The sequence below is a fragment of the Siniperca chuatsi genome, linkage group LG3, assembly GCF_020085105.1.
Source record: "Siniperca chuatsi isolate FFG_IHB_CAS linkage group LG3, ASM2008510v1, whole genome shotgun sequence".
Lineage (NCBI taxonomy): Eukaryota > Metazoa > Chordata > Actinopteri > Centrarchiformes > Sinipercidae > Siniperca > Siniperca chuatsi.
The window spans coordinates 24,310,756-24,326,112 of NC_058044.1; the positions used below are offsets into that span (position 1 = coordinate 24,310,756).

General features: G+C 40.5%; 2 protein-coding genes across 8 annotated transcripts; both read left to right on the top strand.

Moving 5' to 3' along the window:
- The first annotated feature begins 535 nt into the window (after nucleotides 1–535).
- tmc8 (transmembrane channel-like 8) lies at nucleotides 536–9,403 on the top strand. Of its 2 annotated transcripts, XM_044191391.1 has the most exons (16): nucleotides 538–849; nucleotides 1,729–1,990; nucleotides 3,278–3,426; nucleotides 3,570–3,704; nucleotides 3,801–3,853; nucleotides 3,934–4,073; nucleotides 4,184–4,331; nucleotides 5,266–5,430; nucleotides 5,527–5,681; nucleotides 5,787–5,859; nucleotides 6,044–6,141; nucleotides 6,342–6,528; nucleotides 7,683–7,828; nucleotides 8,068–8,211; nucleotides 8,452–8,530; nucleotides 8,708–9,403. In XM_044191391.1, exons 1-16 carry the CDS (start codon nucleotides 807–809, stop codon nucleotides 8,852–8,854), a joined length of 2,124 nt encoding a protein of 707 aa, XP_044047326.1. In that variant the 5' UTR covers nucleotides 538–806; the 3' UTR covers nucleotides 8,855–9,403. The 2 variants fall into 2 exon arrangements, with proteins under 2 accessions (XP_044047327.1, XP_044047326.1); XM_044191392.1 differs by lacking the exon at nucleotides 8,708–9,403 and having other exon boundaries at nucleotides 536–849; nucleotides 8,387–8,491.
- LOC122873972 (brother of CDO) lies at nucleotides 8,889–15,268 on the top strand. Of its 6 annotated transcripts, none has more exons than XM_044191397.1 (10): nucleotides 8,892–9,555; nucleotides 9,651–9,677; nucleotides 10,137–10,418; nucleotides 10,545–10,841; nucleotides 12,248–12,520; nucleotides 12,627–12,959; nucleotides 13,734–13,844; nucleotides 13,942–13,966; nucleotides 14,050–14,146; nucleotides 15,111–15,268. In XM_044191397.1, the coding sequence occupies exons 1-10, from the start codon at nucleotides 9,507–9,509 to the stop codon at nucleotides 15,120–15,122; spliced, it is 1,506 nt and encodes a 501-aa protein (XP_044047332.1). In that variant the 5' UTR covers nucleotides 8,892–9,506; the 3' UTR covers nucleotides 15,123–15,268. The 6 variants fall into 6 exon arrangements, 3 of the variants coding, with proteins under 3 accessions (XP_044047332.1, XP_044047331.1, XP_044047333.1); XM_044191396.1 differs by having other exon boundaries at nucleotides 9,441–9,555; nucleotides 12,290–12,520; nucleotides 14,093–14,146; XR_006377547.1 differs by lacking the exon at nucleotides 15,111–15,268 and having other exon boundaries at nucleotides 8,889–9,555; nucleotides 12,627–12,978; nucleotides 14,093–14,146.
- Nucleotides 15,269–15,357: the final 89 nt, after the last annotated feature.

Below are 15,357 nucleotides of genomic sequence, written 5' to 3' on the forward strand. Positions count from 1 at the left end.
GTGAAAAAGGCAGATGATGATTACTTACCTGATTACTTGACTTAGTTTAAAGGGAAACTGACTTTTGACTGTGACCTTCCTTTACACATCTTAAACTGATACTTGATAATGGTGGCAGATTATATTCAATATTCAAATTTACAGTTTAATTTGAAACCAGATGTTTTAGCATTTAGCATTGTTCCTTAGTGGATTTCACAGGCATAGTAAATATAAAACAGATCAGACTGCATTATACATCATTAGATAGTACTTGAAAAGTAGAAAATAAAATGAAATTGTGACTCTAAACACATCAAACAACACTAACACGCTGAAGTGTCTGTGTTACTCTCATCTACAGTAGGGTGTCCAGTCTGATCAGGTTCAACGTTGATAAAACCTTCAACCATACTCATCTAATTCAACATTTTATCACTTGTTTTCAGTCCAATGCATATGCGTGGGCATTTCTTATTAATATTTGTAATGTTTTCAGCCACCAATTCAACGGCTGTTTCAACATCCTGTCACGTGATTTCCTGTGAACTGTCAAATTCAGCCACAGTCAGTCTATGTGTGGACAGATTGTACATCTCCACCTGCCAGAAAGTGGCCAGCAGGACTTGAGGAACTACACTAACTCCAGATCGGCCGCTCAGGGGTCTTCACTTCAGTGTGGCGTTGATATTTTGATGCAGATTGCGGAAGTAACTTTTTTCAGAAGTTTAAGTTGTAGCGTTGGAGGAGATGTTTGACTTTTATGTGAAGCGAGAAGACTGGTGTTTAAACATTTGTTATTAAAGAGGAAGTGCAAGGAGAAAAAAATGGAGGAGCCTAATACTGTCAACTTCATGAGACTCCTGTCAGGTAAAATAATACAGATGTGGCTGTGCATTTGCTTGTATATATGTGTGTGAGAGAGAGAGACAACATCTTGCTTGTTCAACACTGTGTCTGTACTTATAGTATGTGCCAATTTGTGTGGGATTATGCTGAGTGATACACTTACAGTGCATAACATATTCTGTACTTTTACATATACGTTCACTACCAAATGAAACAAAGAGCCACAATATATTTTTTGTGAAAACAAACGGACGATTTTAATGCTTTAAAGCAACAGTGCTAAATATCAACTTGTTAGCCCTGATCACGTCAAATTCATACAAATATTTCATGAAGGGTTGAATTTTAGTAATTCATTTTTGCTCAGACATCTTTTTGACACATTATGAAAAAAGAATAAACTTGCATGATCCATGAATTTCAATACTTTTATTCAGATGTACCCAACCAACACTGGCTTACAAGACATTGCATACAGAGGCAAGAGAAAAACAAAAAGGAAAGCAAGCAAACATACTATTCTCTATCCAGATGTCTTCAAACATTAGATATACACTAAACAGATCAAACATACATCCGCTGAAATGATCAGTCCATTAATCAATTAGTCAATCGACAGAAAATTAGTCGGCAACTATTTTGGTGATTGAATGATTATTTGAACAATTTTTTTCAAGCAGAAATGCCAAACATTTGCTGGTTCCAGCTTTTCAAATTTGTTGCTTTTCTCTGTTTTATATCATTGTAAGCTGAATGTCTTTGGGTTTTGGACTGTTGGTAATGCAGAAATAATGCAGAAATAATCATTTACATTACACTTTGTATGTAACCATGCGCTGTAATCTGCATTCATGCGTCATGTATAGAAAATCACATATGTGAATGTCTTCCTCACCACAGATGAGAGCACTCATTCCACGCTGTCGTCGGACTCCTGCGAGTACTATCAGACAGAGATATTTGATCAGCTGCCCAGCGTCCAGGCCATCCGGCCCGAGCAGAACAAACAGGGTTTTTGGGAATCCTGCCAGGCCAGCCAAGGTGGCCCAGAGCCGGGGGAGAAGATCAGCCATGGCCACCTGTCCAGAGGACCCAAAGACAAGACATCTACACAGCCGCTCAGGAACCTGGTCATATGTATTCAGGGGAAGAGAGAAACCAGGTGGGAGAGCCATTACACACTCCTCAAATCTGTTTCTTCTCATTCTACATCTTACTTTGACATTCTAGTGGAGAAGGTCCATGTTGTCGCCTACTCTAGCACATTATGTAGCATCCTGTAGTTGAATATACATTTAATATTCTTTTTAAATTGAATCACCACCATGTTTAATTTTTTATACCTTTATCCCAGTTGTTCGCAACCTTTTCTGGGTTGTAATCCATTCAATTTGTCTACTTTTTCTACTTGCAACGCCATGTTTACTTGCATATGTCTGAGTGGTGGCCAATTGAACGAGTGATTTCCCCTCAGATAGTGGTGTATTTTAATACTTTTTAGGGGCCTGAAGACGTGAAATTATCCAGTCCCCACTTCCAGGTTGGGAACCACTTCCTGAAAAAACCCTTTAGAAGATACAGTGGTGTGAAAAAGTGTTTGCCCCCTTCCTGATTTCTTATTTTTTTGCATGCAAAAAATAAGAAATCAGGAAGGGGGCAAACACTTTTTCACACCACTGTAGCCTTGCTGTTCAGTCTGTGTTTCTTGCAACGGAATATTTGTTGTTGTTGCCTTATTCTATCATCATATGTTCCTTGATGGCATTCTGCCGCAAGCAGTTGAGTTACAGAGGTAATCAACTGATTAAGTATTGCACTTTCATAAAGTTGGGGGAGAGGCCAAAATGTCCTGACTTTTAATTCCTTGTACGGGTCAAGCACCAAAAACACTGGATCCTACAATTCTGCAGTCCTGCAATCCTACAGTTTCATACATAATGAAACTGTCAACAATCTATCATTACACCCTCCCTGCCTAGCCACGCTTTTCACACATCCACATCTCCAGTTTGTAATGCAGTCTTTCTGTCAAAATGTGTCCTAAAGCCAATCTGCGATAACCCTGATGACATCACTATAACGTCTTCAGGGTCATTTTCTCAGACTTGAGAAAGCTTCTCCAGAGCCACAGAAGACATTATACAACTGTTTCCATAGACTGAGTAGTACTCCCTGTGATTAGTGCATTGATCTTAATGTGTAAAATCAGTAGAGTGCCCCTTTAAATCCTATATGTTAAAATATTAATCTAGGAAGTGTTTGTTTGCCTCCTTTTAAATAGCATAATGTTCAGCTTTAAAATAAGGATATGAAAAATGTGCTGCCTTATCTTTATGCTTTCTTTTCTGATCAAATATTGTGTTAATGACATTTCCATGCTTAGGTTCAGGGTTTAACATGTTAAGATAAAAGAGCATTTATGAAATATCATATTTACGCTGCTAATTAGGGACAGAAGGAAGATGCAAATCAGCAATATTGGTTTTTGGGAGTCCTGGCGGCGGAGCCAGAGCATCAACAGGAAGAGGGTTTGGGCACAGATGGTAGGAGCTCTATCAGGCCTGCTGCCATGGCAACACACTCTCCACATCATTGAAGGTAAGAAAGGCCTGAAGTTCATTTTAAGGACTTGTTTTGTCACCTGTTGGTTTCCAGTATATTGTATTGCGATGATTAAATGATTTCACCCAAGCACATGTCGTTGCACAATTAAAATCCCAACCCTCACTGATCTGTTCCAGGCAGGTTTGGAGTTGGCGTGAAGGCTTACTTTGTTTTCCTCAGATATCTGGTTTACTTGAATTTACTTCACTGTGCTCTAATCTGGGGTTTCATTCTGGGGCCTACAACATTTTATGGCAGAAGCAACAGCAGTGGTGAGTCAGCTGTAATGACAGATCACAGTAAATTAACCACAACTCAATGTAGACTCCTTTTTATACACTGATGTGTTCTTCTCTTTGATTTTACAGAACCCTTGAGGTTTGGAGGCAATGACTCTGTTTTGGATTTCTTCCTGGGATCGGTAAGGGTTTGTTTGCTTGCGTGTGTATGTACTGTGTGTTCACCATATGTGTTTCATATAGTAACTTCTCCTTTCTACAGGGCTACGTGGATCGTTCTCCCGTCTTCCTTGGTTTCTACACTCGTGGATCCCTGAATTTGCCGTGCTTGAATACACCTCTGTTGTACCTCGCTGGAATCCTCACCATCCTCTTCCTCAGTCTCATCATGGTGGTCCGTAGGTCAGTTAGGATACAACTTCAAAAGAACCAAAAGTTTTAATAGCCATTTTCCTTGCATCTTAAAGAAAGCGTCTGTATTAGATCTGCTCATCTGTATCCATCTCTGATAGAATGACAGTTGGCTACAAGCACACCTGGATGCTGGGGAAGCGTTACAGTACGAATGTGAGCTATAAGATCTTTTGTGGTTGGGACTTCACCATCCAGGACCCTTCTGCTGCTACTCTCAAACACAGCTTCATCAGGAATGATATGAAGGTGAATGGACGCACACATAGTACCTGCATGCATGATAACGTGGTCACTAGCCAAATGCTGGTACATTTTGAGAGCAGACTTACTGGCTGTTTCACATATATAATGTTGGGTGACAAATTAAAGGAAAAACCTGACTCAACCGAAGGCTGTAGCATATTGTTCACATCATCAAACTATTCAGTGACCCCTCATGTTCTGTAAGGACACATCTGCATTGCTTATGTTTCTCCACTCATCTATTCAAGTTTGTCCTTTAATTTGTCTGTTAATTCTCATTTTTAGAATCAAACCTGGAATTTCATGAACAAAGTTACATTTTACATATTTGCAGTTCTACATCTTTATTTACAGCAAATAGTTTTCTACTTGTTACTTGCATTAACAGAAGCTGATAAAAAATGGTATCCACCAGCCAACAAATAGCTTCCCACCCTGCTTCCAAAACAGACACACTCACTCACATTCATGCACACACAGTAGATATACTGTATGTCTGCCTACACAGACACAAGGTGGTAAATGTCAGTGAAAAGCAGTGTCTACCTCCATAATGTAAGAAGGACAGACAGAGGCAACACTGCTTGAGGCAGATGAGGAAATTTAGCGTGTCCCAGGGTGCCTGCTTTCAATTTTAGAAATCAGTGGTTGAAAGTGAATCAGCTCATAAGTGAAATATAAATGTTCAAAACTCACCGTAATGAGAAACTAAAATACTGTTCTTCTTATCAAGCATTTTCTCTGGGCTCCTGCCTTTAGGGAAAAAGTTTAGACAACTCCCCATTGCATGTCTACAATATGTATAATGTAGATATACTGTATGATTCTTGTTTATGTGTGTGTATACTGCAGTTCTAATGTTTTGATAGAGTTAAAACAGTGATGTAGATGGTCACAGTAGAAAGCTTGTCCTACATGTCTTTCTGTTGGTCCTCAGCTGTTCCTGGAGGAGCAGAGTTTCTCCCTGCGCAAGGCTCAGAGGACACTTAGTCAGCGGGTGCTTCTCTTCCTGCTCAGGTTCATCCTCAACCTGCTCGTTCTGTCTCTGCTGGGTGGAGCCTTCTACCTTATCTACTTCGCCACAGAAATATCACTGAAGGAGGTAAGACTTTGATGCTGAACATCTGTTTTTTTACGGTATGTCCTGCATTTGTTGCCTTGATTTTCACATCTGACACCCCCTGACTGTGTTTCTCAGAGTGTGCACTCCTTTTCTGGTTTTCGTCTGGTCCTCCATTACCTCCCTCCTATCATCCTCACCTTTGTCAACTTGTTCCTCCCTGAAATGTTCCGCAAGATCTCATCTTTCGAAGACTACTCTTTCACCACGCAGGTCAATGTCACGCTTGTGAGGTAACGTGCACAGGGACATAAACACAGGATAATCTATGTACACTCACTCACACACACACACACACACACACACACCTGCATGGATTCACTCTGGCTTTTCTTCAGGATCATCTTCTTGAAACTGGCCTCACTGGGGATCTACTTATTCTTCGTCTTCTCAACAACAGAACATCAGCATGTGAGTTGAGAGTGAGATTTATGTTCCAAGGTCCTACAGACTGAGCTCTAGTGAGACAAAGTAATGCTATCTGCCTTTGATTCAGACTTTCAGGACTGATATGTGATGTCGATGTAGTAGATGGGGTTTCTTTAAACCCCCATTCCCTTTTCATGTGTGTGTTTCTTTTCTGTATTCTTTCCAGCACAGGGATAACACGTTTGGTAGAGAGATGTACAAGTTGTGCATCTTCAACTTCCTCGCCACTTTCTGCTACACCTTTCTCTTCAACTATCCCATGAAGTGGGTTTGCTTGAGATTAACAGTCTCTTTCTTTCTTAGTCATTGTTGTGGTTTGAATGGAAAGATCAATGCAATGGATGTCTTTCTTGAGTAAATTCCAAAACAGCTTGGCTAATCTATAGAAAGATTGAAGCTCAGTTATATTACGTAGTAAAGATTCATGAACTTTCTGTGCAAACTATTTTTCCTCTGTCTGACAGGTTGGTGCAGGAGAAGTACCCCTCATCCTTGCTGGCCCGGTTGTTGGGGAAACAGCACTTCCTGATCCCTTTCAATGTGTTGGATCTGGTGTACAGTCAGACAGTGTCCTGGGTGGGAGTCTACTACTGCCCTCTGCTGCCTCTGATAGGAACTGTCACACTGACGGCCATGTTCTACATCAAAAAGGTTGTCTGGAACATGAGAGTTATGGATCATCTTGAGCTGTTCAGCTATCTCTCTCTGTCCCTCTTTGTGTCTCTTAATGTTTAAATCCAGTTCAACATCCTGTACTGGCAGGAAAGTCATAAAATGTCCTAGAACAATGAGCTAAAAAGATGAATCAAATAATACTACTACTTCAATATATAAAAAACTAAACCAATCTGACAAAGGCATTCAGATAATGAAATAAACAGATATAAATTGTTCATTAGGAAGAATACAGAAGTACCAAAGCAACAATATTAAAATAATAAAACAAATAACCCAGATAAATAAACCAACCTGACATTCAGCTGGATGGTGTCATTTGTTTAGTAAAATTATGATTTTTGGGGAAAGCTTTTCTGTCAAGAGTTAGAGGAGAAGGTACCACTCTCCTGTCTGTATGGTAAATATGAAGCTACAACCAGCAGACGGTTAGCTTAGCTTAGTGTAAATGCTGGAAACAGGGGGAAACAGCTAGCCTGGCTCTATCCAAAGATAACTAAATCTACATACCAGCACCTCTGAAGCTCACCAATTATCACATTATATCTTGTTTGTTTAATCCGCGCAAAAATCAGTAGGTGCAGTGACTTCCTGGAGTCTTGTCGTCACCATGACGAGCAACAACAAGCGGAGACTCCATTAAGTCACTGTGTCTGGACAAGAAATAGGCACATAAGGTTGTTTGTACACTTCGGTTGTTGATCTTTGGACAGAGCCAGGCTAGCTGTTTTCCCCTGTTTCCAGTCATTATGCTAAGCTAAGCTATCTGTCTCCTGGCTCAAGCTTCATATTTAACGTACAGAAATGAGAGTGGTGTCAGTCTTCTCATCTAACTCTCAGCAAGAAAGCAATTTAGCAAGTTTCCCAAAATGTCAAACTATTCCTTTAAGTAATCTATGCTGATATATTTGTCACATTCTGGAAATGAATTTTTATCTTTCTCTTTGTCTGTCCTGAAATGGTTTGCAATTTAAAGTCTATCTCTCTCCTTGTTTCCCTCTTTGACCCGGTCATGGTGCATGGTTCTGCAGTGACAGATGCAGTTGTGACCAAGAAGCACCAATGAACATCAGCTGTATTTGAACATTTTCCAACAATATCCATGTCTCTGTCTCTAACACTGTCTTCAGTTCATGGTCCTGCGGTGCTGTGTGGCAGAGCAGAGAATGTTTCGAGCCTCCAGCTCCTCCGTTTTATTCCACTTCATGTTGCTGCTCGGTCTCCTCATGGCTGCAACCACACTAGGCTTCAACTTCTACCAGCAAGACAGAACTATGTACTCTTTTTACTGTAACTTTTACTGTAATGTTGTACTTACTTGCAGAGAACATACTATACTATACTATATGTAACAGTGTTCATTTCCCATGCACCATTCACTTTGTTTCTTTAGTTGTTTAACTGTTAATATAAAACCCTATTTGCCCTTTTAGTACTAGAAGGAAAGATCACATTTATATTTTATTTTTCTCTCCTGCTCATTTCTCCAATTTGTTCTTCCGGTTTCCCGTCCAGGACCTCCTATGGTCCATTTGGAAATGGAGAAACTGTGTTTAATGTGACAAGAGTGTGTGTGGACAGTCTCCCGAAGCTGGCACAGACCGTTCTCCACTACCTGTCCTCTGAGGCCTTCGCCCTGCCGCTCATACTAGCTGAGATGTGAGTATGCAAAGAGACAACAGGTTTATGCAAATGCTGGCTCTGTATTTGCAGAGTTTTTCCAGTTTCTACTTTTAGACTGTGTCAGCCTTTGGGTAAACACCATGTCTACTGCTGCATGTGTGTTGTGCAAAAGTAATGATCATCAATGAATACAAACTGTGTTAAAATACAGGTGCAGTACTTTAATCTGATCTGCTGGTCTTTGAATGTGACATGAAACACATTCTGTTTACTCAGTATAATCCTAACCTCCTATTTGTCACGGGGACGAGCCAATCAGAAGGCCATCGAGAGACTGAAAGACATGCTGGTCATGGTAAGTCACGTGTCATCAAAAAACGTATATACTTACAAATTAGTCACAGCTAAGGTAATATCTGAGTTACACCCAGCTGAATTGGTTCTGAATCACTCCTTCTGGGGTATGTTATCTTTTCCCGCTGTATCTGTGTGCATGTTGTGTCTATAAATTTGTATGCATGTTTCCTCACAGAGCAGCTCAGATAAGCGTTTCCTGGTGAAACAGCATGCCATGATGCTCAGACGTCAGAGAAACACCCCCAGAGTCCATTCTGCAGCCATCAAAGAGGATGTTCCCCTCAACCACTGGAAGGACCCCCCCTCTACTCATCCTAACTGATTAAAGCCCCCAAGCTGTCTGTCAGGCCTGTCCATCCACAGACTCACACTTAAAAATAAAGCCTTGCTTTGGCCGACCACAGCTGGGTGGAGGCCTGGGGGTGGCTGAAAAATAAAAGCAGACTGATGAACTCTCACTTTTCCAGTTACATGACATAAAAAGATAAGAAAAAGTGGTGACCTTTTAATTTACTTAATATAATGCATTTTCTTAATCTTAGTCACATGTGCACATATTTTCTATGAGATTGAACATTTTGATTATTATTTTATGGCCCTCATGAGTTTGTTAAGCCTGATTTATAGCCAGAGTTCAAACTTTTTGCTTTTTAAACAGTAAATGAATAATTTATGCATATGAATATAATTTTAGTCATCATTTCTAGGATGGTGGTAGTATTTAGTTGTGTTCCAAAATGTTATTTACCTGTATTCAATGAACTGTGAATGTTTTTCAAATATCCTGCTGATTAATCCTTTGTGGTTTGTGCATTTTATTAAGCTTTATTTGTGTTCAGCATCGCACAGATCATTAAAATGAAACCAAACATGCAGTCTAATATGTTATCTACTTGCAACACATGTGTGACACCCCTAGCTTTTACGCACACACATGCACATCCACACAGCTAGAGAAACCATGTCAAAGATAAATGCAGAGCATGAAGAATCTACAGACTCTAAATTTGTTGCCAATTTTGGGTGAGTTAGTCATTTTTTACTTAAAATGGCGACATGAATAAATCATTCAGTGAACTGATGTTCTTACTGAAATGTGTTGTTGGTTTTTGTTTCAGCTCTGGCATGTTTGTTCATCAAGATGAGTAAGTTTGTTAATATTAGGCAGTAATGCTCAAACCCCTGTGTAATGAACTGTACCTGCATATCTGCCTCTGATGTTAGCGGACCTCATCCTAGCCCTCATGTTTTTGTTCTACACTTCTGTTTGTTAAATTGTAAATTCTATTTTTTTTTTTAAAAGTAAGTTTGTTAAAGTGGTGATAAAGATATGGAACCCAGTTTGCTGAGAGATCTTTTGTTTGTCGTTTTCAGAACTTTCGTTTTCAGAACTTCAGATATTTGCTGTGTTATTTACTGTAGTGGCAGGTGAAGAGCGCTATTAATTCAGAAGCTTGTCATTCTTTGATCTCATAACATGAGACACAACAAGAGTCACACATGACACAACAAAATAATGTGGTCCCTGAACTCATGTTCTCTTTAAAACTTGTTATGGGTAAATGTCTTCACCCAAACTCTCAGTGTTTCATGTCTTTCTTCAGGTGGGTCGATCTCTCTTCGCCCAGTGCTGACTGGTCCTGACATGGCCTACCTCGGCTTGAGGGTGGCTTTCCAGTGTATTGCACCTGACTCCTCTCTGCCAGTCACCTATGAGCTGATGGGGGACGGTGGGGTCCTGGTCGCCACAGGCACCAGTCTCCGAGGGGACCAACCTGTATCATTCTCCCTCAAGGTCGCTGCCACATCAGAGGGGTCATACCACTGCAAGGCAACAGCAGGAGGAAGCACAGGAGTCAGCAACAGCATCAAGCTGAGTGTAGTCAGTAAGTGAAAGACACACACAAAACATAGAAAGCATTCATCTTGTTAGAGCTTTAAAGTCAGGCAATCATTCCCAAACTTGACCTCTTCCTCTCCTCCCCAACCATCTATCATTCCCTAACTTCTAGCTCCAGCATCAAACACCAGAGTGACTTCTGAACCCTTCCCCCCAGTCGCATACGAGGGGTCACGCATCGTGCTAAGCTGCAACGTCACAAAGGGCTCCCACCTTTCCTACACCTGGTTTTTCAACAAGAAGGAAGTAACATCTTCAACCTCTCCCTTCCTCCACCTCACTGGGAACAACCTAGTGATGGGGACGGTGATTCCAGAGCATGCGGGGTACTATTCTTGCATGGCTGGGTCCACGGTGCAGGACATGAAGAGGTATTCCAGCAGCTCAGAGGTCCAGGTGACAGTCAAAGGTATGTGTCAACAAGTGTAGCAGAGTACATTGAAGACTTACAAGAAGGTGGAGGCACTGCACTGTGGCAGTGTGGCTCTAGAGAGGGCAATGCTGGTCGTTGGTAGCTCCACCACTTTGGTCCAGACTGAAATATCTCAATAACTGACACCCGGTTGACTTTTCTGGTTTCGCGAGAATGGCTCAAAAACTATTTGTTGGATTGCCATGTTGGATTACCCACTAGTTAAAAAACAACTACAGTATAAATTCTTTGTAAAATCCCTAATTGTTACCCCCTTATTCTATAACTATAACCAGTATCTACATATATGTATTGGTACGTACTGTACTGGTACACTGTTAGGACAAACGATTACACTGTACGTTGCGGGCTGTAATCTAAAGCGTTACCCAAATTCTTGTACCATTCATGTTTTTTTAGTAATCCCTTAACTTTTTATATAGTGCCAGGTAAAATGTTTAATTTGTTCAACACTATAGTTTATGACTAATTACCAGCAAACTAATGACATTCCCATCAGCCTTAGCTGGACTCTGTGTTTAGTTACCAAATGTTAGCATGCTAAAACACTAAACTAAGATGGTGACCATGTTAAAGATTGTACCTGCTAAACATGAGCATGTCAGAATTGAAATCGTGAGCATGCTCAAAACACAGTACAGCCTCACACAGCTGCTAGCATGGCTGTAGACTCTTAGTCTTGTTAGTGGTTTAAATGGAAACACGTTCACACTAAGATATACTGAAACATTTAGAAATTAAAGGGTTTCATCCAGCTACAAGAAATTAACTAAAAGGGGCCTTTAGACCTAAGATGTAGCATCAGACTTTTTTGAAAATCCACTATATGGCCAAATTTATGTGGACACTCTCATTCCAAAATCATGGGCATTAAAATGTTGCCAGAACAGCCTCGACTTGGGAGGGATTTCTGCAAGATTTTGGAACCAGACTGCAGGAATTTACTTCCTATTCATCGTTGATGCTGGGCGATGATGTCTGGCTCGCAGTCTGTGTTCCAATTAATCCCAACGGTGTTGACTGGGGTTGAGGTCAGGGCTAATCACCACACCAAACTGAGAAAACCATGACTTTATGGACCTGGCTTTGTGCTCGGGGATATTGTCATGTTGAAGAGGAAAGGGCAGTTCCTAAACTGTTGCTGCAAAGTTGGAAGCACACTATAGTCTGAAATATCATTGTATACTGTAGCATTAAGAGTTATCTTAATTGGAGGTAACTAACTCAAAATAGCTCCAGACCAAATGTACACAATCATCATCCACATACTTTTGACCATATACTCCTGATTCATGCACCTGTCTGAAATGTTTTCACTACAGCCTAACATGTACTGTATTGTCCATGTTCCCATTGTCTCCCCTCTTCATTTCCACCACCAGTCTATGTTTCAAAACCAAGGATCTCTTTCTCCATCTCCAAAGAGGGAGCCAGTTACCGTGGCAACGTGACCTGCTGGTCAACACGAGGGAGTCCTCCGGTAAACTTCTCTCTTTCACTAGATGACAAGGAAGTGGGATCCGTCACAGCAACTGAATCCCTCGCTGCCTGGTTCCCCGTCGCCATGGTACCCGGGCTGGACATGGGTGTGGCTCGATGTCGGGTGAATACTGAGGTGCAGGAGTTGATGAGTGAGCCTGTGACTCTGGAAGTGGGTATGAGCTACACAGATATGTCAAGGAAATGTGTCTCTGTGATTGACTAACTTTAGTTCTGCTCTTTGATAATCTTCTCTCGCTCTCTTCCCTTCTGTTTGTCCAGTCCCAGTTGGAGGTGATGTGAAAGTGGAAGTTGAATATCTCTACAGAGCTGACTCCAAAATGGCGGTCGCTAGGCTTAGCTGTCAAGTCAGCAGAGGAACTTTCCCTTACATCTCCTGGCTCTTAAATGACTCTGTCCTTCCCTCTGAGACGCATGTGGACTCCCATATTCAGCCCGTCCTGTCTCACTATGCCCTAGCTGACCAACGACGAACCCTTGTTCTGGCCAAGCTCGGCCAAGAGGAGTCTGGGTATTACCGCTGCAGGGCCAGGAACAACTACGATGATTCTGGGCCCTGGGTGGAGAGTACAGCTGTGCTGGTCCAAGTCACAGGTCAAAAGATCAAGATTAGGTGTTGAATAAAAGTAATCTTAAAGTAATAGTTTGACATTTTGGGGTATATGCTTATTCGCTTGCTTCCCGAGAGTTAGATGATTAGATTGATACCACTCTCATCTCATCTCTGTACGTTAAATATGAAGCTACCGCCAGCAGCCGTTAGCTGAGCTTAGCATAAAGAGTAGAAACAGGGGGAAACAGCTAGCCTGGCTCTGTCTAAAGGTAGCAAACTCTGCCTACTAGCACCTCTAAAGCTCACTAATTAACACATTTTATTGCGTTTGTTTAATCCATACAAAAGCAAAGTGTAAAAAGCAATTTTTCACAAGGGGTTATGTGCCGGGGTCTGTGTCTTGGCCAGGTGCAATGACGTACTGGAGTTTTGTTGTCACTGTGAGGTTGCCAGGCAACCAGCGGAAACTCCAGGAAGTTGTAGCTCCTGGCCAAGAAATAGTCTCTGTAAAATAAAATGTAGAATAAGCATATTTCACAAAGTGTTTAACTATTCCTTTAACAGACTTCTTTTTAATCCACACTCGTCTTAACATTTCACATGTGCCTTTTTATACATCTTTTCTTTGTGTGGGGTCTCTGTGCTCTTTACCACATCACACTTTTTACTCTTGATCAGACAGCTTAACTCCATGTCTTGTGCAAAAACTTCCATTAAAACACCATTAAGTAAAAAGCACATATCGTATATTTAAATGTCTTACATGCTGCCTCAGTCTGTAATACTTGACTGGCTTTGTCCCTTTTCTTCCATAGAGGTTTTCATGACCACCACAGAGGTCATTAGCATAGCGTTCTGCTGTGTCCTTCTCGTGACTTTGGCAGTGGGTGTAGGCTGTGTGTACAAGATGTCAGACCACAAGCAAGGTGTGTGTGCCCGTGTTGTGTGAGGGAGAAATTAATTGACTGGAACTGAATTTTTTATGAAATGTTCTTATGTCGCCGCCTCTCATTTCTTTCACAGCTCGCGCCCACATTGCCACAACAAAGTAAGCTTTAACTTTATGGACCTTGGAAAGTTTATTGTTTTGTAACTCAAATCAACCTGTTCAAAAGTGTTTGTGCCTTCCAGTCGCAGTTCTGATGCACTTCATCTGTCTGCACCCATGTCCCAGTCAGGAGGCAGACAGGCCAATACTTCCTCTACAGACAGTGATGTTCAGTATCAGGTAATCAGGCCTGCAAAACACCACTGTGAATCAGTGAAACATGACATACTATGCACGCTTTACTTTACAGGTTCCTTAGTTTCTTATAATTCCTTAGAAAGGAACTGATATGTAACTGTAAATTCATAGTAAGGCTCCTGGGAAAGACTATGTGATTTGGTACTAATGATAGGAAAAATGGACACAGTGTTTAATTGGTACATACAACTCAGTTGGTAATGCTTCATTTTATGGGTCTGTATTTTCCTACTAAATTACCAATAATTCCCTAGGACGTTTTCTGGAAAGAACTATTTAGTACTAATTATAGAGAAAATAGGAATTTCCTTGAAAGAACTACTCCATTTACAATAAATATTAATTTAATATTTTTGACATTTCTGCATTTTCATTGACCAAAAGACTCTCAGGGTAACACTAGCAATTAATTGGAATCAATCAATGGAAAATGAATAGAACATTGTGTCTATTTTCACTGTTATTAGTACAAATTGAAATAGTTTTCTATATTCAATTATTTTCTACCTTAACCTAGAGAGTTTTTAAGTCAGAACACAGCAGGCCTGCACAATATGCAAAAAAAAAAGGTCTACAGGCAAGCATACAATTCGAAATATGTGAAAGTTGGTTTTTAATGGAGCAGTTCTTATAAGGAAAGTCCTCAGGAAGTCCAACAACTGCTTATAGTGTAAATTGAACACAAATAACTTAATTCATATCTGTCTCAGATGTTTGCCTCTGTTTTCTCTATAACAGTACCAAATTACAATATGCATACCAGGACACTTCTAAGAAATTATTAGGAAATTGCGGACCTGTAAAATAAAGTATTACCTATTGTCCTCCAGAAACCTTTTATCTTCATGCTGAAATTAAGTGATTGTTTTGTTTTTAATCATATCTGAAAACAATGTGAACCAGGTATAAACAAGAAAATATCATGACTGTTCTCTCTCTGTTTTAGACCGCAGTGTGACACAGGAGGAACCTGCACTTCTTCATGCAGACTGTCATTATATAATTTAAAATGCAGCTATTCATTGTTATGCAGGCACGGCAATTATGACTTTTCCTGAGCTGCGAAGTTATTTATAAGAAACTGGTGGAACGTTAAATCAAAGAGTGAGAGATTATGTTTTTCAGCAAAACTATTGTATACTGTCATGTTTTTTGCAAATTAAAATTAAAATTTTCAATGATGTTTTGTTGTT